Source organism: Manis pentadactyla, chromosome 15 (assembly GCF_030020395.1).
Source record: "Manis pentadactyla isolate mManPen7 chromosome 15, mManPen7.hap1, whole genome shotgun sequence".
NCBI classification, from domain to species: domain Eukaryota; kingdom Metazoa; phylum Chordata; class Mammalia; order Pholidota; family Manidae; genus Manis; species Manis pentadactyla.
The window spans coordinates 39,852,062-39,876,515 of NC_080033.1; the positions used below are offsets into that span (position 1 = coordinate 39,852,062).

The window sequence follows — 24,454 nt, forward strand, 5'->3', positions numbered from 1 at the left end:
TCTTGTTTTCTTTTTAATTTTATTTTTAGATATGAAAAGTACTTAACCTAGTACCCTATAAAAGGTTCAAGGATTACAGGTAATGTTAAAGATCCCTTAACCTTCACTGTCAATTCAAGTTCCAATTTAGAAAATATCAGTGTTAATAGTTTGGTTGGGTTTTACATATTGTCATCAAACAATGTGTCCATTTCTAAGTTGGTGACAAAGAGTAGGTCTTAAAGGTCTTCCCACCTGTATTTGAGTAAATCTATCTCATTTTTTAAATGCCTGCTTAGTAGTTTATAGTATGGATATTCCATAGTTTATTTAGCATCTTCCTTAGTGATGAGCATGTTGCCAGTTTTAGATAATTGAAAAACAAGTTTCATTGATGATCCTGGTACATTGTTGAACAAATAAATAGTAGAAGAGGAGGACATAAGAGAGGCCATCTGTAAAGCAATGGTTCTCAACAAGACACGATTTTGTGTCCCAGTCCTTCCTCCATCCATCTTGGTTGGAGAACCTCCAACCAAGGGTTCTCACAACTACGAGCACATTACTGGCATCTAGTAGGTAGAGGTGAATGATGCAGTGAGGCACCCAAAAAGGAAGAGCTATGCTTCTCAAAATGCCAAGACTGAAAACTCAACTATAACCTACAGGAGATTTAAGAGTCTTCAACCAATTACGGTGCAGGCCTTACTTGGATACTGATTGAAACAGAAACCCAAGGAAAAATTTTTTATTGTCTTTATTATTAGATAATTGTATATTGGTATGCCACATACTAAGGAAGTGTTACTGCATTTCTTGGGGCTGATAGTGGAAGTGTAGTTTGGTGGGTTTTTTGGTATGTTTTGTTTAAGAACGCCTTATTTACTTATTGCTGAAAGATATTTGGATATCTATTAATGAAATTATTGATATCTTAGATTTACTTCAATATAATATGGGAAGTTGGGGAGTGAACAGGATATAGATGAAGCAGAGGTGGCCATGAGCCTATAATTATTGAAGTTGAATGATGAGACCTGATGAGTCGGTCATGTTATTCCACCTATGTTTGAATATGCTTAACTCCATAATTAAAAAATAGATAGGCATAAAACCTCAGAAGTAGAGAGAATGGGAAAGGAAGTAACAAAATTCTGGAACTTGGCAGCAGATAATCTATCAGTGGTAACTGACTTAACGAACCAAGGAGAGTTAAATCCTAGGTCAGCAGTAAGAAAAGGCAACAACCACCTGATATGCTTCACAGATTTGCCCAGAAGCTTCGGGAGTTTGTGACATAAGGGAGCCTGAAAGTTGGAGTTAAAGGGGCTTTGACGGAAAGTTCTTTAGAACAGGTCAGATCACTAAATACCCTCTTCAGTTCCACGTAGCCAGAATCAAGAATCATGGAAAGTGTATTATCTGGAGAGGGTAAAATAGAAGATCTCTGGGTTGCATTGGTAGTTGAGGTATGGCGCTACTAAATGGGGATTAAATGAATATATATATAATTGGTAATGCCATCCTTAAGAAGAGTAAGGAATTTGTTTGCTGAATCTGACCAGGCCAAATCTTAAAGATAATGATGTAATAAGAAAAAGCCAGATTGCCCTTCAATGAGTTCAGTCAGTAAGCTTCAACCATTCAGACTACCTGTCAACTTTTCTTTTTTTTTTTTTTTTTTTTTTTGGCTTTTGGCTTTTGGGTTTTGGTTTGCCATTCGAAATGAACAAACGACCAAAGATAACAGACTTCTGAGGGAATTCTCCGACATGAGAGATAGATACTAAAAACAAAACATAAAATTAACTTGAAAGAAACAAAGACTAAAAGGAGAAGACAACTTTTTTAAAACTATTAATACCTTCAGAGATAATCCAAATTACTTGTTATTTTGAAAAAACAAGTGCTATAGAAACATTTAAACCACAGTTGTAAAGTATAAATATGTTACAAATGAAATTAAGATTAAGTGATGAATATGAGAAATTTTGCTAGTGAGAAGTTTAAAAATGTAGAACATATATGTTATTAGGAAAATTTTTAAATATGCACTGTTTTAGTTTCCAAACTGACAAGGGTGAAGAGGACTTAGTTACAAAAATAGTATTGACATAACAACAAATGCAACTTAATGTGAAAGGCATTATTTGGGATAAAAAAGGAATACGACATAATAAAATAAAAAAGGCCAGTCTGTAAAAGAAGACATAAAAAGTATGAATGTGTATGCACCACACAAAATACTCCCAAAGTATAAAGGTAAAAATTACCAAACTTTAAAGGAGGAATGAACACATCGAGCTTCTCCTTACTATTGTAATAGAACTTTCACTGGTAGAATAAATCAAGGAAAAGATTGGTAACTATTGAAAGGAGGAAACAAACTGCTTTATTAATAATTGTGAAAAATTATAAGTGAAACAACTTAAGCGTGATTTAACATTAATTTGGTAAAGCCAGCCATACAACAAATTTTTACACAGCAATTAAGATGAATGAATTAGAACCTCATGAATCAGCCATTATAAATCTTTAAAAAAATGAGAGTAACCAGTTGCAGAATTACTTCTGTTATATAATGCCTGAAAACTTCAGTACTAAATATTTCTCCAATATAGACGTATAAATGTGTATCAAATACAAAAAACAAATTCAAGGAAGTGATTATGCTTGGAAGGAAGGAGAAAATTAGACTCCAGCTATGTATATTTCCTTTAATAAAAAACTAACCAAATAGGGACTGTGTTAAGATTAAGAGTGGAATACTTTTTTCTATTTTTGAAATATTTTACAATAAAAATATTAAACAAATAAAACAAATTTAGCTCTCTTAAGCAGGAGCTCACAATGGCTAAACCTGATCTATTTTATTAGTAAAATCCATTATGAAAATCAAGAGGTCAAAACTTAACTGTTTGTAACTAGGGAAGCCAAAAGCAAAGCTGAAGGACAGGTTCTAGCTTTTGGATTTTACATTTGGAAAAAATGTGTTTTAGAACAGAAAGGAGATCAGAATGATTAATTTGAGACAGAATTGTTGAGTATTTGGAGGAAATTGTGTTAATGTGTGTGTAAAAATCACATTAACTGACTTCGGCTAAAGATGGCGGCATGAGTAGGTTAGCAGAAATCTCCCAAAACTGTATATATTTTTAAAATACAACAAGCACAACTATTCCTAAACAACAGACCAGAGGGTACAGTACAACAGTCAGGCTACATCTACGTGTGCAAGAACTCAGTATCTCATGAAGGGGGTAAGATTCAAAGCCACGGCTCAGCGGGACCCGAGCACTCCCCTCACCCTAGCTCTCTGGCGGGAGGAAATGAGTCAGAGTGAGGACGGAGTGGAAGCACAGGACTGCTTAATAACCAGCCTTAGTAATCTGCACCAGGAGTGCAGACACACATTGCATGGTGTGCTGGATATTAGAGAAACAGAAGGGTAGAATCTGAGACAGAGACTGCGAGCCTGTCCCCACAGCCGGCTCCCCTGGCACAAAAGAAAATCGAGTGCTTTTTAAAAGTCTTAAAGGAAGGAGGGCTCAAGAGCTGAACAAAATTGTGCCACCACACTCAGCCCAGCAGGCTGGAAATCTTGAGAAACTTCAGGCCCCCTAACCCCTGGTGGGTAAAGAAGCCCCAGAGCACCTCACAGTAATAAGCTGCCTGGCATTCCTTCCCCCTGGCTGGTGCTACAAGTAACCCAGCTGACCTGCCACAGGTGCAGAGCAGCTGGGAAGTGGCCCCACCCACAGCAACCACACAGAGTCTCCTCCTAGCGTGCAGCTAACCGGGACAGGCAGTGGAAGCTGGCGCAAGGTCCGGAAGGCACAAAGGCTCACTGTTCTTGCAGAACACACCCGCAACTTCTCAACATAAACCTTAACTGGCCAGAAGAGAATGGCATGATCTATTTAATGCAGTGAAACAGAAGGGCTTTGAACTAAGAATACTGTATCCAGCACGATTATCATTTAAATTTGATGGAGGGATTAAACAATTCCCAGACAAGCAAAAGTTGAGGGAATTTTCTTCCAACAGAACACCTCTACAGGGTATTTTAAAGGGTCTGCTCTAGACGGAAGCACTGCTAAGACTAAATAGATGTCACCAGAGAAAATGAAAACAGCAAAGAAAGCTGACCAACCAAATACTAACTAAAGGCAAAAAATAAAATCAACTATCCACAAAAACAAAGGAAACACAAAAGAGTACAGAATAAAACATCTAACATAAAAAATGGACGAGGAAGAATAAGAAACGAGATAAATAAAGAATCACCAGACTGTGTTTATAATAGCACAATAAGAGAGATGTTAGATGGTTAGATAGGAAAGATGCTACCTTTGAAGATTTCCGAACTATGAATCCAAACGTGCAATGGCAACAAGTACCTATCTATCGGTAATCATCCTAAATGTAAATGCACTGAATGCACCAATGAAAAGACATAGTAATAATGAATAAAAAAGCAAGATTGGTCTATATGCTGCTTAAAAGAGACTCACCTCAAACCAAACATATACACAAGACTAAAAGTGAAGGGATGGAAAAAGATATTTCATGCAAACAATCGGGAGAAAAAAGGTGTGTCAGTACTAGTATCAGACAAAATAGACTTCAAAACAAAGAAATGAGATAAAGAAGGACATTACATAATGCTAAAGGGGTCAGTCCAACAAGAGGATATAACCATTGTAAATATATATGCACCCAACACAGGAGCACCGACATATGTGGAACAGATACTAAGAGAATTAAAGGGAGAAAGAGAATGCAGTGCATTCATTTTATGAGACTTCAACACACCACTCACTCCAAAGGACAGGTAAACCAGACAGAAAATAAGTAAGGACACAGAGGCACTGAACAACACACTAGAACAGATGGACCTAACAGACATCTACAGAACTCCACACCCAAAAGCAGCAGGATACACATTCTTCTCAAGTGCACATGGAATATTTTCCAGAATCGACCACAGACTAGGCCACAAAAAGAACCTCAGTAAATTCAAAAAGATTGAAATTCTACAAACCAACTCAGATCACAGAGGTATAAAACTAGAAATAAATTGTATAAAGAAAGCTAAAAGGCTTACAAACACATGGAGGCTTAACAACATGCTCCTAAATAATCAATGCATAAACGACCAAATTAAAACAGAGATCAAGCAATATATGGAGACAAATGACAACAACAGCACAAAGCCCCAATTTTTGTGGGACGCAGCAAAGCCAGTTCTAAGAGGAAAGTATATGGCATTCCAGGCCTATTTGAAGAAGGAAGTAGGATCCCAAATGAATAGTCTAAAGTCACAATTATTGAATCTGGAAAAGGAAGAACAAATGTGGCCCAAAGTCAGCAGAAGGAGAGACATAATAACGATCAGGGAAGAAATAAATAAAATTGAGAAGAGTAAAACAATAGAAGTAATCAAAGGAACCTGGAGCTGGTTCTTTGAGAAAATATACAAAATAGATAAGCCCCTAGCCAGACTTATTAAGAGGAAAAGAGAATCTACACACATAAACAGACTAGAAATGAGAAAGGAAAAATCATGACAGAACCCACAGAAATACAAAGAATTATTAGAGAGTACTATGAAAATTTATATGCTAACAAGCTGGAAAACCTAGGAGAAATGGAAAACTTCGGAGAAAAATACAACCTTCCAAGACTGACCAAGGAAGAAACAGAAAATCTAAACAGACCTATTACCAGCAACGAAATTGAATCAGTAATCAAAAAACCACTGAAGAACAAAACTACCAGGCCATGTGGATTCACCACTGAATTTTACCATACATCATAAGAAGACATAATACCCATTCTCCGTAAAGTTTTCCAAAAAATAGAAGAGGAAAGAATACTTGCAAACTCATTCTATGAAGCCAGCATCACTCTAATACCAAAACTAGGCAAAGTTCCGACCAAGAAAGAAAATTGCAGACCAATATCCCTGATGAACATAGATGCAAAAATACTCAACAAAATATTAGCAGACAGAATTCAAAAATAAATACATCAAGAGGATCTTTCATCAAGTAGGACTCAACACAGGGATGCAAGGACGGTACAAAATTGGAAGATCCATCAACATCATCCACCACATCCACAAAAAGAAGAACAAAAACCACACAATCATCTCCCCAGATGCTGAAAAAGCATTTGACAAAATTCAACGTCCATTCATGATAAAAACTCTTAACCAAATGGGTATAGAGAGCAAGTACCTTAACATAATATAAGGCCGTATATGACAAACCCACAGCCAAGATCATACTTCACCGCGAGAAGCTGAAAGCTTTTCCTCCATGATTAGGAACAAGACAGGGATGCCCACTCTCCCCATGGTTACTCAACATAGTATTGGAGGTCCTACTGGCAATCAGACAAAACAAAGAAATAGGAGGAATCCAGATTGGTAAAGAAGTCAGACTATCCCTATTTGCAGATGACATGATACTGTACATAAAAAACCCTAAAGACTCCACTCCAAAAATACTAGAATATCGGAATTCAGCAAAGCTGCAGGATACAAAATTAATAACAGAAATCTGTTGCTTTCCTATACACTAACTATGAACTAGCAGAAAGAGAAATCAGGAAAACAATTCCATTCACCATTGCATTGAAAAGAATAAAATACCTAGGAATAAACCTAACCAAGGAAGTGAAAGACCTACATCCTGAAAACTACAAGCACTCCTAAGAGAAATTAAAGAGGACACTAACAAATGGAAATTCATCCCATACTCTTGGCTAGGAAGAATTAATATTGTCAAAATGGCCATCCTCCCTAAAGCAATCTACAGGTTCAATGCAATCCCTATCAAAATACCAACAGCGTTCTTCAATGAACTGGAACAAATAGTTCTAAAATTCATATGGAACCACAAAAGACCCCAAATAGCCAAAGCAAATACCATGATCAAGTGGGATTCAACACAGGGAATAATAAAGCATGTGGCACCTCAATTCCCAACTTCAAGCTCTACCTCAAAGCCACAGTAATCAAGATAATTTGTTACTGGCACAAGAACAAACCCACCGACCAGTGGATTAGAGAGTCCAGATATTAACCCAAACGTATACAGTCAATATGATAAAAGAGCCATGGATATACAGTGGGGAAATGAGAGCCTCTTCAACAGCTGGTATTGGCAAAACTGGACAGCTACATGTAAGAGAATGAAACTGGATTATTGTCTAACCCCATACACAAAAGTAAATTTCAAAAGAATCAGAGACCTGAATGTAAATCATGAAAACATAAAACTCTTAGAAAAAACATAGTCAAAAATCTCTTGGACATAAACATGAGCAACTTCTTCATGAATATATCCCTCCAGGCAAGGAAAACAAAAGCAAAGATGAACAAGTGGGACTGCATCAAGCTGAAAAGATTCTATACAGCAAAGGACATCAGTAGAACAAAGAGACATCCCATAGTATGGGAAAATATACTCATAAATGACAGTTCTTTTAATGGAAGCTCTGGCTCCCGGCTGCTGCATTAACCAGGGCAGTGGCGGGCCGGCACCAAAGCATGCGAGGATGGGAATGTGGGCTCAGCCTGGGACCGATTGTGACAACCCCAGGAGGTGGGCAGGGGCCAGCCGCCCAGAATCCTTCTGCCCCGACCAGGGCATGTCCCCACCGCCAGGTGGCCCCAGGACTGGACTGGGGCAAGACACAAGGACACACATCGTGTGGGTGCGCCTGGCAGAAGCTTTCCGGGCACTGAGACAACACAACACACTGACGCTGGGAAAAGATCGCACTTTTTATTAACGGTATGTGACTAATAAATACATAACTGCAGCCAATAAATTATTACAAAAACTAGAAATTTATTAGAAAACTACAGTTAATGTGGGGTGGGAGGTGGTGATGGGGTCGGGAAGTGGGACCACTGTATTTCAAGTGTTAACGTCGTGTCTTCCTTCTAGCAATGGCTCTGCCAGCACGCTTCTGTGGAGTCTCCCTCTTGGCACTAGGTTGCAGCCGCTGAATTTTGGCTGGGGGGCAACCTAGTTCTTCGTCTGAGAACGAGCTTGTTGAAGGTCTCTTGGGAGCCCGCCTGGAGACCGGCTTCTCCACTTCCATCTTTGTTGGGGTGGGCACCATTGCTGGGGTGGGCACCTTTTCTGGGGTGGGAATGGGTGCATCCCCATAGCAGCGGTAGGCTCCAACCAGGCAGTACGTCTCCCCGTGCCAGCTCACCTGGGTTTCACCACGCCCTTTGTAGAGGACGTGGTGGTACCCAGGTGTAGGTGAAGGGGAAACTGCTGTTGCCGCTGCTGCTGCTGCTGCTGCTGCTGCTGCAAGGAAAACCAGAACTGATCAGTCACTTCTCCTGTACACAATGTCCTACCAGTACCATCCCTCTGTCATGTCTCTCTCAGTTTCTGGCTGAAGCCATTCAATCTGCTTGGCATCTAAAACCCAGACTTGGCCCATCACCTCTATGAATCCCCTAGAGAAGCGATGTTGGCTGCAAAAGCAATTCCGTGGAGGCTGTGGCAGCAGGAGACCAGGAAATCTGTTCCCCATTCCCAGAAAAAAACTCAACCTGAAAATTATTGCAATCAGGATCCCCTCCATCTCTCCCTTCCACAAGTGAGGAAGCATTTGTTAAAGCCTGTCACTTCCAAGGCGGTTTTAGTGGAAATACCTTTCATGTGTTGGAAAAAATAATCTTACACGAATCAGTTAAGAACCCCTCTCCCTTTGAACCCCATTTGTGTTGCCTTTTTCAACCATGCTGAACTCTAGCCCTCTGATACTTTCATGTAGATTTGAAAAAGGCCAAATCCCAAAGCAGAGTGACCAGGAGGCTCAGGTCAGGATGTGGGTACCTAGTCTAGGCTCACATCAGCCAACCTCTGGGACGTCTTTTCCTCAGCCGTTAGGTCTCCGTTTCCCTTTATCACTCCAGTTGACTCTTCTGCTCTTCCCATCGGTATGACACCCTTTTGCCTGCTACTCAGAGGCTCAGTCTGGGATGTGTCTGAGGGAACCCATGTGGACAGCATCGTGAAGGGGCCCAGGTTGGAAGGTTTGGTAATGAGTGGCCCTCAACAGCTCTTCCTCAAACTGCTCCGTTTACACAGAAATGCTCTTGACTTTTGCTAGGAGGCTAACCATCACACTGGCGACTGTGCTGGTCCTAGAACAGGCCAGCCTCATTCCTACCTCAGGATCATTCACTTGCCATTTCCCCAAGGGTCTGGAAGGAAGCATTTGTAGCCCAAAGGTGGAGGGACGGCTACATTTATAAAGATTAGTAACTTTCTGAACGCTTGCCCAGGGATGACATTTCACTTGCCCTCAGCATTGAGCAGGAACACCGGGTATTAGTTAACAGCTGGGGTAGTTCTGACATGTTGAGGGCCAGCCCGAAAGGAAAAGCCAGGTGGCAGCCAGGTGAGGCTGTGTGCCCACCAGTGACTCTTGTACAGATGCCCCGCCTCAGCCTACCTGCTGTGCAGCCCTGCCAGGGCACAGAGGATAAATCACGCTGGATATAGAAGATGCGGTCACACAGCATGACAGCGATGCCTTGCTCAGGCAGCCAGACTGCTGTCTGGCCTCAAACTGCCACTATGTTTGTGTGGTCCCGCTGCCAGGGCAACAGTGAGGTCATCGATACCCAGTGAGGTCACATACGGAACCTTGTGACTTGATGGACAGGCTTCAGGCTCTCTTGCAGAACAGAGCAGGGTTGAGGCAGAGGGGCACCCTACCTGGCCCTTCCATCTAGGCCTCCCTATCCATGCCTTAGTCAAGTAGCCATTTCCTGTGGAGTGTACCTGTGGGCTGTCACAGGAGGGCAAGAGGCCCACATTGTGAGATTGGCTTGAAGGGCAAGATTAACCTAAGAGACAGCCAGGGTGTTTGGCACTGAGCCTAAGGATTCCACAGTTGGAAAGGCAGAGATTTGTGTGGACTAGGGAATCAGGGAAGGCTCCTTGGCAGTGGGCCTGAAGGGAAAGGGGAATTGGGACCTATGGAGAGGAGAGGGAAGGCACTCCAGGTGGGAAAAATAAAAGCAAGGACAAGTTCTTCTTAACCTTGCCCTGCCCCAAATGGTAATTCATAGAACCTTTGTGACTTTACAAGTAAGACTTCAAGAAACCAAGAGGTTAAGGGGCCTATAGATGACCCAGGCAATGGAAAGGTGTTCTGCTCAAGGGTAGACTTTCCCCTTGGGGCTCTGGATGTATAGCTGATAGGAATGTGGGGAGAATCTCATCACATTTCAAAGTCACTCTGGGAGGGACATTACAAGTGCTCTATGGCAAAGTGAGGGGCCTGGGTGAGTTCACAGAGTGGGAATGAGAGCCAATTTTAATATGAATTTTAAAAACTCATGACACAATGACATCATACAGTGACAACCTAATCATTACGCTCCTCTCCCTCAAAAAGGATAATCATGTCTATCCGACCACCATGAAAGGATACGTGGGCTCAGCGGCAGCCCAGGTGAAAAATAACATCAGCACTGTACAGAGATGTTACTAAAAGACAATTTAGTTCTGTTCAGAGGGGGAGGAAATGGACAAGTGTCTTTAGCCTGATGAGACCCACCGTAAGGAGCCACGTTTGGGAGGCAGCCTATGATACAGTGTGTCCAGGAACTTTCTAGCAATGAGAGATAACCTTCCTCAGGAGGGGGCTCCCTGTCACTGACCTTGAATAAGCAAAGATGGGACATTGTTTACTGGGGGTGTTGCAGAGGAGGTGTACCAGGAGGTAGAGACTACTTGGGCTCTTATTTTAGACGATGGGCAACCGGTGGAGAACCACAGCACCTTCTCTCTTAATTTGCTTGTATCAGTGTAGTGTGTGTATGTAGACATTTTAGGTCTGGCCTAAATAGAGCAGTCTACATCTGGAAGTGATAATCTGTGAAGGGGACGGCTCTGGGGGTTCATCCTGGCAGGTGGACAAGCCTGAGACCACTCAGATTTTCCAAAGCTCCAGAGAGAATGCATGTTTGGAGTATCCCTCTGATCAGGTGAGGGTGTGATGATACCGCCGCAGTATCTGGCCAGGCCTCCAGGGAAGGCAGAACAGCATAGACGAATGTTGTAGCAGCTTTAAGAGGGCTTCAGACTCGGGGATTCCACAAAACAACTTAAAGATACTTTAACGTGGATTCTTTGGTCAACTGTTAACCCAGATCTGGAGTGGGGCTCAGAAATCTTTTAACACTAATCGGGCTTCCTAGGCATTTTGGCCACTTCTCGGTATTTATCTGAAGGAAATGAAATCACTAACTCTAAAAGATCTCTGCACCCCTATGTTCATTGCAGCATTATTTATAATAGCCAAGATACGCAAACCACCTAAGTGTACATTGTTGGAGGCGTTAGGCAGGAAAATAGATATGAGCGGGGTGGAAAGAGAAAAAGGCCAGAAAGTCCACTAAAGAGACTGAAAATTAATCAATTAAAGCTCCAGAAGCCGGGAGCAAGTTGGTTTGGAATGTTTGAATATTCCCCAGATAAAGGAGGGTACCTCAGCATAGCCCATGTCTTCATTGTGTTAATCATGCAAGCCCAGCTGTAAACAACTTAGTAAAAGGCAGGAAAGATTCCATCTGGAAGATTGTATTTTAATACCCAGAAAGTTAAAAATGTAAGATTCTAAACTTACTCTTTAGCAAACAGACAATAACTCAGCCCACTTTGTGGGCTGGGCAGGCAGCCTGTTTGATATGCTCCCTGACCAAGACTCCGTGTATGGCAGAGAGAAATCAGAGGAGGAAGTTCCTTGTGTTAAGTTAATTCTAAGTATTCAAAAAGCACTTAACAAGACTGTACCTCCAGCCCCTAGTCACAGCCCTAAAGAATCCTTAAAAGGGGGTATCCCCAGCCTTTCGGGGCACTCCTCTCTCTGAGGTCACCCAGACTTTCTAAGTGTGTAACCTTTTAATCTTAAACTTTCTGTCTCCAACCTTTCAGGGCTCCTCTTCTTGCTGAGGTTGCCTGCTTCACTTCTCTCTTTAAATAACTTTAAATAAAACTTTTACTCTGCTTCACTATTGTCACTGTCCTTCAATTCTTTGTTGCGGCAGGGACAAGCACCGAGGAAAATACACAACACTCCCCTACCAGAGGAATGGATAAAGGAAATGTGGCATATGTATTACATATACAATAGAATATTATTCGAGCATAAGAAAGAGGTAAATCCTGCCGTGTGCGAAGCATAGATGAATTTGGTGGACATTACACTAAGTGAATTAAGTCGGTGAAAGACAAAGACTGTAGGATCTCATGGATATGTGGAGTCTAAAAAAAGAAAAAGAATCCAAACGCATGATGCATAAACTAGATTGGTGACTGTCAGAGGTGGGAAATTGAAAGGGTATCTCGCTGGGACCCTCTTTACCCCAGAACGAGTCAGGAAACGGGCCCACGCAACAGATTTTATTATCTGAAAGAGAACATGGCTGACCCCAGAGAGAGGGCGCAGCAGCTCGTGGGTGAGGAAGCTTTTTTAAGGAGTTGGGGTAGGGTGTGTTCTGCATTGGTGATTGGATCTTATTTATTCACTCATTAAGCTATTCATACACTCACATATTCAACAACTGTTTAGTGAGTACCTACTGTATGGCAAGTCCTTTGCCATGCACTGCAGATATAGTAAGGAACTAGACAAGCATGCTTTCTGCCTTCACAGAGCTTGTTAACCCTTGAGGAAAGCAGATCTAGAGCAAACAATTGTCAACTGTGAATATATTTTAAAAAAGAAATTCAGGGAGCTATAGGAGTGTATCACAAAAGACCTTCTACAATAGCATCCCCCCTTCTCCAAGAGATAGTCACCAACTTGACTATATGAAGCTGAAAAGATTCTGTACAGCAAAGGACATCATCAATAGAACAAAAAGACATCCTATAGTATGGGAGAATGTATTCATAAATGACAGATCTTTTAAAGGATTGACATCCAAAAAAAAAAAATAGCTCAGGCACCTCAATAAACAAAAAGCAAATAATCCAATTCAAAAATGGGCAGAGGATCTGAACAGAAACTTCTCTAAAGAAGAAATTCAGATGGCCAACATGCACATGAAAAGATGCTCCACATCGGTAATCCTCAGAGACATGCAAATTCAAACCACAATGAGATATCACCTCGCACCAGTAAGGATCGCCCCCATCCAAAAGACAGACAACTACGATCGTTGGCGAGTTTGTGGAGAAAGGGGAACCCTTCATACGGTGCTAGTGGGGATGTAAATTAGTTCAACCGTTGTGGAAAGCAGTATGGAGGTTCCTCGAAAACTCAAAGTAGAAATAGCATTTGACCCAGCATTTCCACTTCTTGGAATGCAGCAGCCCAGTTCAAAAAAGACATGCACCCCTATGTTTATCGCAGCACTATTTACAACAGCCGAGAAATGGAAGCAACCTAAGTGTCCATCAGTAGATGAGTGGATAAAGAAGATGTGGTACAAATACACAATGTAATATTATTCAGCCATAAGAAGAAAACGAATCGTACCATTTGTAACAACAAATGGATGGATCTAGAGTGTATTATGCTCAGTGAAAGAAGCCAGGCAGAAAATGACAAGTATCGAATGATTTCACTCATCTGTGGAGTAGAAGAACAAAAAAAAATTGAAGGAATAAAACAGCAGCAGACTCACAGAACCCAAGAATGGACTAACAGTTACCAAAGGGCAAGGGACTTGGGAGGATGGGTGGGAAGGGGGGAGGGTTAAGGGGGAAAAGGGGCATTACAATTAGCAGGCATAATGTGCGGTGGGGGGCACGGGGAGGGCTGAATAACACAGAGAAGACAAGTAGTGATGCTATAGCATCTTACTATGCTGATGGACAGTGACTAATGGGGTGTGTGGTGGGGACTTAATGATGGGTGGAGTCTAGTAAGCATAATGTTGCTCATGTAATTGTAGATTAATGATACCGAAGTAAAAAAAAATTTTTTAAGTCATATTAACTCATCTTGGGTTTTGGTCAGTATCATTACCATAATTATTTTAAAGATCTCTGTATAGCCTGCACAGACCTTTGAAAGTTTTCAGAAATTTCTTGCATTAAAAATGTTTCAAGTTGCAGGTCTTTATACAAATCACCTCATTTCAAATGTCCTTTTCATTTTAACAGGTCTATCAGCCCGAGTATCCAGGGGCCAAAAAGGAAAGAAAACAAGTTCATTTGATATTCAGAAAGCAGAATCGCTTCGAAAATATAATCCTGAGCAGCTACTTCAAGATGAAGGCTACAAAAAAACATAAAACACCACTGTAATAAGTAGATAGTAGGGTGTTTTTAACACAACTCAGTAAAAGTTTACTTTTCTGAATTTATTAACAGTCTTAAAGCATGCTGATTTTGAGTGCAGAGTCAGTGTGGTCTAGGACCAACCCTAATCTTAATCTTACAGGGTATCCTTCAGCAAATCATTGTACCTCTATGTCACTGTTTTCATCAACAGAGAGAAATAAAATTGGCTTCGAAATGATCTCATGATATCTTACTTGGATATTAAATAATGATGAGTGTGAAGATTTTGGAGAAACCTATTTTATATATATGATAGTGAGATTTAATCAGAAATTATTTTGTTATGAAAAATCTATTTACAAATTCTTTTCTAATTTTAACCTCAGAATTTTCTTAAATGATTAATACATTTGTGACTTGATTTCTTTTCCCTCATTTTTAGGGTTTTGCTTTGTGTAAGAATGCTCTATTACGTAAAGCAAGAAGTCACTGGAAGTGAGTGTCAGAAAGTATTTGGTGGAGTTGATGCAAGGTAAATTAAATACCATGTTTATATTTATTTTTCAATAACATGACAAGACAAAAACTGTATGACCCGAAAATTATACATTAAATGGCTTCTTCACTGAAATCAACAAGAAGAAAACCTACCAAATTTAGAGAATTAACCTGTGCCAATTTATTGCCTTTCCTGTTATCTGCTATTTGGCTCTGTCACTAAACGTTATAACACAGTAACAGCAGTAGTAGTAGCTTTCTGCCGTCATATGTAAAACTTAATCTTTCTGGGCTCATTCTTTTCTTTCCTCTTGTTAGAGTGGAAGAGGTTTCATGGGTGCCTGACTTTCGTGTCCACATGTGATCCATCCAATACCCTAGTCTCTCCGTTCCTTGGCCTTATTCTACTTCTCCCTTATTCTTGAAATGCTGGCTTCAATGGCATGCGGTCTACTATACAACATGGCTCTCTTTTTCCCTCACTGGCCTTTCCTTTTCATTTTCCTTTGCTAGTTCTCATTCCTCTAACAGATCTCTTTTATGTGTTGGGTTGGCAGGAATTCTGTCCTCAGCTCTTCCTTGTCTATCCCTTCTCCTTAGGTAAACTCATGCAGTCTCAACATATTGAATATTATCTCAAATTTATATATTCATCCCAGACCTCTCTCTGACCTCTAATCTCTGAGTAAGGGGCCTTCCAACATTTCCACTTGAAAGTCTAAATTGACATCTTAAACTTCTTCCTGGCTCTGCCAAATCTTGTCTGTCTGATCCTTTCCCTCCTACCCTCCATGTACAGGTCTCCTCCATCCCAGTAAATGTACTACGTGGTTGCTGTGGTACCATTCTTGAGTCTTCTCTTCCCCTCAAACCCTATTCAAAGACCTGCCAAATTTGAGTGTTTTTCACTATCTTGTCTGCCAAATCCCTAGTCCAAGCCGCCATTACCTCTTGTTCAGACTTCTGCTATGTCCTCCTAATTGGGTCTCTCTGCCTCCACTTTTTCCTTTCTACAGTCTATCATTAACACAGCAGCCAGAGTGATCTTTCTGAAGCAAAAATCAGGTGATGGCACTCCTCTTCTTAAAACCTTCCAGGTGCTTTTTATTTCTCTTAGAATAAAATCCAAACTCCCTGTGGCCTGCAGGCCTTACATAACTCTACGACCTCTTCTTTCCCTCTGTCCCTCATCAACAGCGCTCACCACACTGGTGTTTCTGTTCCTCCACCATGCCAAGCTCATTCTGTGCTGTTCCTGCTGGTACAAATACTCTTTCCTCTGACCTTCCACAGCACTGCCTCTTCAAATCAATCAGGTGTCAGCTCAAGTTTTACCTCCTCAGACAGGCCTTCCCTCACCACTCAAGACTACTTAACCTGATTTTATCTCATTCATGATGCCTATTACTGTTAAAATTTATTTTTATTTTCATATTGCTTTTCTCCTCCAATTAACGATTTAAGCTATTTGAAAGTTAGGTATGTAATCTGTTTCACTGAGCATTGTATTCCCAGCCCCTAGAATCTGGGACATAGTAACACAGTAGTATTTGTTGACTAATTGACTACTTTTTCCCTTGGATCTTTCTACTTATAATTTGCCAGGAACTGCAATCTATGAAATTATCCCTAAATTTTCCTTAGTGATCCCCCATCTCTGGCTTTTCATCTGGATTTTAACAGTTTACATCTCCCTCGGTGCATACACAGACACACACACTACTTTTGGACCCCGTATCTCCTCACACTACTGTGTTATTACTGTCCTTGATTTCACAGTCAAATTCCGTTCAAGAAGTATCTGTACTTGCTGTGTCCTTTTTCTCCTCTCCGATTCCCTATGCATCCACCACCATTCAGCTTCTACCTCCACCTCTACCACCCACTTTAAGAAGTTCTTCGCCAACATGCTTGCTGCTAACCCCCATGGCTATAGCAGTAGTGTTTATCATACTTTACCTTTATTGACCACTTCCTTTTTTGAAAAATGCCTCTGTAAAACCATTTTACTATACATTTTCTTTTTTTTAGCCTTCTGCTTGCTGTTTTACAGGTTCCTCTTCTGCCTGTCTCTTAAATGCCCTCTCCTTTTCACTTACTCTTCTTGGATGTTCTCATCTTTTCTGTGGCATCAGTTTTTCTTTCTGTACTGGTGAATCCCAAGTCTGTCTCCATCCCTCATCTCTCTTCTGACCTTCAGGTCCATATCTCTCAAATGTGCCATGATTACTAATGCCTGCAGTCCTTTGCATTCTTGCTGGAACATCATCTTTCCCCCTTTCCGCCCTCTTAGTGCTCAGCTGCCATCCACGCAGCCTTTCCTTATCTCTCTCATCTGGGTGAGGCACATACCTAGACTAAGTACCCTGTCATAGCACTCATCACACAGTATTGTAGGTACCTCTTCACAAAGATGGGTGTGTCTCTCTTATTGCTATTATTGCCACATAGTGAGTGCTAGTTTAATACATTTTAAATGAATGACCCAGCTTGGGGAATTAAAAGGAAAGTTAATGCAATAGAGCACATGAAGTGAATCTTTAAAAACAGAAACAACTGGAGTACATGCACCTTATTAATTACTTTGGCCAGCAGTTAACGGACACTTACCCTGCCTGTGGCACTTACATTTGAGTATTAGGTGTACACTAAATGTTTTCCACTCTTTACAAGCAGGGAAACAGTTCACCTCAGATGATAATCAGTGTTTCGCGGTTAGAGTGCCACCCAAAAGTTGGTAAGGGGAACTATGTGACCCACTGTTTTTTTTTTTTTACCCCCTTGGAGAATGCTGTCTTCAGTGTGCTTTCTGCTTTCCTTTATCTTTTGGTGCTTATGCTTTGTTTAGTCCTAGTCAGGAAATGATCAGAAATGAGTATCTTTTTTAACTGTATTTTTCTCTTCATTCATTTTTTTAGCTTTTGACAAATCAATGGAAAAATCATTCTTTTTTCTATGTTTTTCTGCAGTAAGATAGAAAATACTGTGACTGTGACCCTTCTGGTTTTAGGCAAAAGTAGAGATAATAAGGTGTTCATTTAAGTGCAAAATATTTTCTTTTAAGAATCCAAGAAAGGATCTGTATGCATTTCTCTATATTCCTTAGGTTAAAAAACTTTATCTGTTGGCAAAATACTTAAGAAAAATATGAAATATAAAATATAAAAAGTAATTTCTTATCCATTTTTTGTTTATGTTTTCTTTACTTATAAGACTTGCAAGTCCTTTTTTTCATTGCCAATGTCCTTTATTTCAACAAAGTAGTGGCTAAATATTAGATTCTTGTGGACTTGCTCAGGAACACAATGACCATTTGCTGATTTCTATTCCTCTATGAAAATTTATTTTGAGTTCCCAAAGACAGCCAACTTACAAATGAACTTTTTGCCACACAATTTAGTTGTAAGTAGGAAACTCCCCATTTCTTCAAATCTATACTTCTTTGCCAATTAATTTATGAAATTCAGGTGCCAAGACAAAGAGATGACTTAAGATAACACTTAATTTTTGTTGTATTTTATTATGTCTCTAATTCTTTCAATATTGATAACTCATGAATACCAAACATGGAAATGCTCAATTAGAATTACTGATTTCCTTGGGTATTATTACAGATTTTAGCACTTTATTATATTGTCATTCTGCAGCATGGTATTTATATACAGCACAGAAAGAGCACTTTGAATGTTTTAATCAAATTATAGATCGAAAGCTTGCTGTTTTCCTTTACTTGTAAGCTGTGCTTAATTTTTCAGTGTGATTTTCTTAGCAGTAGTGGTCTAGAAGAGATATAACTTGTTTTGAAGTCTAAAGCGTGCCCTCTTAGGGCCTCTCACTCTCCTCATACACAAAGTAAATATATCATTTGATTTTTACAGCAAATGATTTTTGTCAAGTTGCTGCCTGACCTAAGACTCTACTTTCCTGTAGAACCCTTTGTCAGTATATCTGAAGTGGAAAGAATATGATTCCCTAAGAGTAAAGTAAACATTTCTTCTGTTGAGCTTAAGAATATTAATTCATTTTTATGGTAACTTTGTTGTGATTATGCAATTTTGTAACTTAAATTGGTGGTAATTGGAAAATTTTTCAAAAATGAAATAGTCTTTTAAAAAAACTATAAATGCTTTATGAGCTAGGTAGAGTTTTGCTTCCTCTGATTTGTTTGTAATAATTCATAATGCCTTATTGTGATTTTTTTTTTTAAGTGACATTGATGTTTGGGTCCCAGAACCAGACCACTCAGAAGTTCCTGCTGAATGGTGGGATTTTGATGCTGATAAGTCACTCCTTATTGGAGTTTTGAAACATGGTAAGTGAGGTATGTAGTCATCTTCTGTGGGTAATTCAACTAGTTATGTTTATCGATTTCAACTTACAGCTTTATTCCAGTAACCCCCATGTTATTATATATATACCATAAAAAGCATACACTGTCAAACTATGTCTGTCAGTTACTCTGTTTCCTAATGAAAGGGTAGTGGATATGATCTGCCTCTCCTGGTCATGACTCTTACATAGCTTCCCCTCTCTATGTGAAGTGTGTTATGTGTGTGTGTGTGTGATCACTTTTCCCTCCTTTTCATTTTAACTGAGAAGTTAAACCTAAATTTTTAAATACACATATTGCCAGATCTTGTGATGTTTGTTATAATTTCTAGAAAACACACTTAGCCTATATCATTTTAATATATGGTCCCTTTAGTCCAGGAATATCATCCATCATAAATATAAGGAATGCTTGTAGTTATACATCTTTGTTCTTTTTATTCTTTTCACTTTGATAATGGGTGATCCCTCCAGGTTATGAAAAATATAACACTATCCGAGCTGACCCAGCACTGTGCTTTTTGGAAAGAGTGGGAAAACCAGATGAGAAAGCAGTTGCTGCAGAACAGAGGGCAAATGATTTTATGGATGGGTATGTGCATTTCAGAATCATGATTTTTCCATATATCTCTATCAACATCATCATATTCCATGTCAGTGATGTTTTTGTAAATAATGTAAAAGTAAGAGAATTGGAGTTTGAAATTAAAAGAGCTAATGATACTCTTAATAGGTTAGCACTTGTCCAACAGTGTGATCAAGGAAGAGACTAGACCTACCCACACCTATTCTTGTGATGAGTCCTTAATTTACCATTGTTAATGGTCATGGCCATTAAAGCTATAAAATTCTAGGAGCATAAGAGGGAAGAAGAAAGCCAAGAATATTACACTTTGAGAAGCAGGATGTTCATTTTATCTGTTATGTGGCCTTTACTGTTTTTCTTACCAAAGGGAGAAACTTTCTTGAGGTTAATAATACGTTTAAAAGTCGATGTGGGAGAAAGATTAAGCACTAGCTGTCTTCTGCTTGCTATATAACAGCCTTCATGCTATGGCTTGGGCTCATTGGGCTAAAGAACAGACTTCACTCTAACCTTTAGAACACACTAAAAAGTTCTCCCAACAGAGACTCCATTTGTTTGTGTGTCTGTTATCTGAGCTGTGAATGTCTCCTTTTGAGGTCTCTCTACAGGCCCTTGCCACTCCTTTTCTTGTCTCCTCTGACTCCCACTTATTGTAGCTTGACCATCTTACACACTCTTGGGTACATGCTTTCACCTGCAAGTTCCTCTTTCTGTTCTGCATCCTGGCCACAATAAATACTCAACAAAACCATTTCTCTGCTCATTAGTCTAAATATACCAGACTTGTGTCTCTGGGTCATGGTGTATATCATGTCTCTTCACTGATTCTTGATGAATGCTCTCAGATTATCTATTACATTTCTATGAAGCCAACAGGGGTCCCCTACTGAAAAGTGGTCTCTTGTTCCATAGAACTTTCAAAGCACCTATCAGCTGTAATAGATGGCGTCCACGTGTCTATAGAGGTCCCATATCCCTTAACAAGCTCTTTAAGGACCATGCACTGACATCCTTAGCCTCCAAAACATTTGTCAGAGTTCCTTGCCCAGAGCGGGAGCACAGTTAGCCCTGCTTAAAGAATTGTTGACTGGTTGCAGTGTTGGAATGAGGGGCTCTAGTCTCAATAAGGTTATGTCTTCAGAACCATAGTGCTTTCTCCCTAGGTGCCATTGGGAGCCCAGGACAAGTCAATTGCAGCCACTCAAAGGTTCCTTCAAGCTTTGGCAATGCCCAGTCATTCGGAGAAGCCTACTTTTTGGAAATTTGGAATGATACAGTTTTGAAATTAAAGTTAATTAAAATTAATTTTGCTCTTCTTTTTTTGTTGGCAGGAACTGACAGGCCCAGATGGACAAAGAAATGACCATACTTTAAACGCGCAAGCAGTTTAAGGACATCAGAAAAAGTAATGAGTGACAGTGTACTGACAGTTCACTGGCCTGCCCACTCGCTCTCTCAACACACACTCCTGCAGCTCGATTTCCTGCATTTCAGGAGGAAATCCCCTGCCTCTGGCTTAGAATAATCAATTATTTTGTTTACGCAAAATTCTACATTGTCCTCTAATAGAGTCCTATGCTTCTGAAATTCTCTATGTTAAAATAATGGTCAGAAGTAGTGTGTTTACAAAGCCAAACTCAGTGATTTCCCAAGATCAAATACTCCGTGACAAATTTTATCCCCAAATTCGGGAAAACAATGAGAAGAAAGCAAAGATGAATCCTCGGAGGTCCTCAGATAAGCTTTTCCTCTCCCATTTTGCTCACTTTTACATTTTTTGTATTCAGAGAATAAGAGGTGAGTCCTTCTATGTATAATTAAAACACATGTGAATTGAAATTCTCAGGTAATTAAACTGAGGAGCTCACTGAGCAATGTTTACTTCTTTGCAAGTTCCGTTCCTCTTCAAGCTGCGCTTTTGGTTTTTTCTTTTTCTTTTCAATCACAGAGATTAAAGCAGCCTGAATTTTACAGTTGCATCTTGTGCAAGAAGAGGTGAGCAGGGGGAGACATAGTGGTTTTAGTAAATAATGCCCTTTGATGTCTCCAACTCGAAACCCATATTTTGAGATTCCTGATGTATCTAATAGTATTTAGAATAAAATGTTAAGTGCCAAAGCTGGAGCTGTTTGCAGAGAAAAATGCCTGTGAAATGTGGGTGTTAACATTCATTTCACATCTCACCACCGTCTTAGAACAAAGCACTCCCCTTCTCCTCTGTGAAGTTTGTGTGATGTATATGTCCTATACTCGTGGTGTGTCCACTCTTCTTTTGGCTGCTGACCACAAAATTATTAATAGCTGTTAACCTTGGCTTCAGGCTTTGGCTTGTTATTTTGGGTAAAAAGAGGTAGAAAGAGAAAAAGACTTTCCAGGAACACATTGTTCTCTCTAAAACCATGGAACCATTCCAAAGACCCTTATCTGACCATCAGAAATCCCTGTGCAAACTAACTGTTGCTGAGGAGTTAATGTCTGTAGGCTGAAATCTGTTGGTCCCACTAGTTTGCATTCAGGTGCAGGTACTATGCTGCCATTTTAGATACGTCGTTTTCCTTTGACCATATTCATAGACTCTTAGGCAAGAAGCTCTGAAATCCAATAGATGTTGAACTACAAGAATAGATTTCAAAAATTAACTTTTTTGCTAAAATCTCAAGACAAAATTCCCTTTGTTCCTATGTGTCTCTTAGAACATACAGGAAATTTGCATCCAACAGAGTCTTAGTAGCTCTTGTTTCTGCTGCTCTCACATTGTGTGTATAATGTCACGAATGGTTACCATGGAGGTAATTGGCATGATGTGGGAGATGTGTGAATTCAGGTGTGGAGAAACTCACAGCGAGAGATGGGTCTTGGAGAAAAGGAGACAAATCCCCTTACTTTCCAAATTACTTAGTAATTAGAGGGTGAAAGCAGAAGAAAAGGTGGGGGTATAAATATGATAACTAAAAATTAGCTCTTGAGCAGTATGCTTCTTCTGCTTTGCATGACATCCTGGAAAGTCTTCCCTTTGTTTGTTTTGATCACATATTTGAGAATCCACTCCCCCAAGCTAATTCTCTGATCCATATTGGTGTTGCTTACTGATCAGCCAGAATTGAAAACCTGCTACCAAAAGTCAGAGACACCAAAGAAGATCACGCTTGACTTTAAGACTTAGGGACCAACTGCAGAAACACAGTGTATGCTTGGACCCAACCAGGAAGAGACACTTGGAGGACAACTTTACTTTCTGGTTTTCACATCGTCTTGGCATTGCCGGGATAGTGAGCTTGGGGGACTGATCTGATCGGGCAGAGAGATCCCAGTGGATTCTCAAATAGAGTTGCCAGCAAGTACTCCAAACAAACCGCTAAAAAAAGCGAAGACTTTGGCCTGTAGAGCAGCAAGGATGGCATTGTAAAAATCAAGGCAGGCCTCTCCTTTCTTTTTTTTTTTTATTTTTATTTTTTTTTGTAGATAATTATTTTTTATTGAAGGGTAGTTGACACACAGTATTACATTAGTTTCAGGTGTACAACACAGTGATTCAACATTTATATACATGATAATTCTAGGTACCAGCTATCACCATACCAAGTTGTTACCATATTTTGACTATATTCCTTATGCTATACATTACATCCCGGTTACTTATTTATTTTACAATTGGAAGTGTGTACTTTTTTTTTTTTTTTTTTGTGAGGGCATCTCTCATTTTTATTGATGCAAATGGTTGTTAACAACAATAAAATTCTGCATAGGGGAGTCAATGCACAATCATTAATCCACCCCAAGCCTAATTTTCGTCAGTCTCCAATCTTCTGAAGCATAACGAACAAGTTCTTACATGGAGAACAAATTCTTACATAGTGAATAAGTTAGATGGTGAACATTACAAGGGCAGTCATCACAGAAGCTTTAAGTTTTGCTCATGCATTATGAACTATAAACAGTCAGTTCAAATATGAATATTCATTTGATTTTTATACTTGATTTATATGTGGATACCACATTTCTCTATTATTATTATTTTTAATAAAATGCTGAAGTGGGAGGTAGATACGAGATAAAGGTAGAAAACATAGTTTAGTGTTGTAAGAGAGCAAATGTAGATGATCAGGTATGTGCCTGTAGTCTATGTGTTAATCCAAGCTAGACACGGGCAATAAAACATCCACGTATGCAGAAGATTTCTCTCAGAACGGGGGGAAGTTCTAAGCCTCACCTCTGTTGATCCCCATTTTCTCACCTGATGGCCCCCCTGCGACTGTGCCTGTCTTAGGTTGTTCCTCCCTTGAGGAATCTTACCCGTCTCTGGCTAACCAGTCATCTTCCGGGGCCATACACGGAAATGTTAAGTTGGTAAGTGAGAGAGAAGCCTTATTGTTTGAAAAGGTTAGCTTTTTACTTCTTTGTATATTCATGCCCTGTAGCTTCTATGCCCAGCATTTGTCTTGAGGTATCTTTACCACTTGGAAGAATTATGATACTCGGTAAATTCGATATGTGGCACGAATTCTATTTAAGGGTTGTAATTAGGTAGGAGGAAGAAAAGCTATAGAAGTAGCAGGCGGAAGAAAATCTGGGAAGATTGAGTATTTCTTTGACATATCTTCTTGTAGAGTAACTTCAGCATGTATAGATTTTAAACTACTAATTAAATTGTGCCCACACATTAACATAATAGGAGTACAGTTACGTAACCAAAGCATACCTGTAATTACCAGCCATCTCCAGTGAAACCAAGAAAACCAGTTAGGCACCTTAGGCATTTGTGAAAACTTATCTATGATAT

General features: G+C 39.8%; 1 protein-coding gene across 8 annotated transcripts in view; it reads left to right on the forward strand.

Moving 5' to 3' along the window:
• LOC130680950 (chromodomain-helicase-DNA-binding protein 9-like) overlaps positions 1–21,987 on the forward strand; it is a 159,025-nt gene extending 137,038 nt beyond the window's left edge. For 5 of the 8 annotated variants that reach the window (XR_008994017.1, XR_008994016.1, XR_008994019.1 and 2 more), the window contains 4 exons: positions 14,704–14,793; positions 18,968–19,071; positions 19,563–19,680; positions 21,006–21,987. Coding sequence is in view for 2 of the 8 variants with exons in the window: in XM_057492822.1 (XP_057348805.1) it covers positions 14,704–14,793; positions 18,968–19,071; positions 19,563–19,680; positions 21,006–21,012 (319 nt within the window). In the remaining 6 variants the exon portion in view is untranslated. Of the gene's footprint in view, positions 1–14,141; positions 14,289–14,703; positions 14,794–18,967; positions 19,081–19,562; positions 19,681–21,005 lie in introns of all 8 variants that reach the window. The other 3 variants (XR_008994018.1, XM_057492821.1, XR_008994020.1) reach the window with 3 other exon arrangements.
• The last annotated feature ends 2,467 nt before the right edge of the window (positions 21,988–24,454 follow it).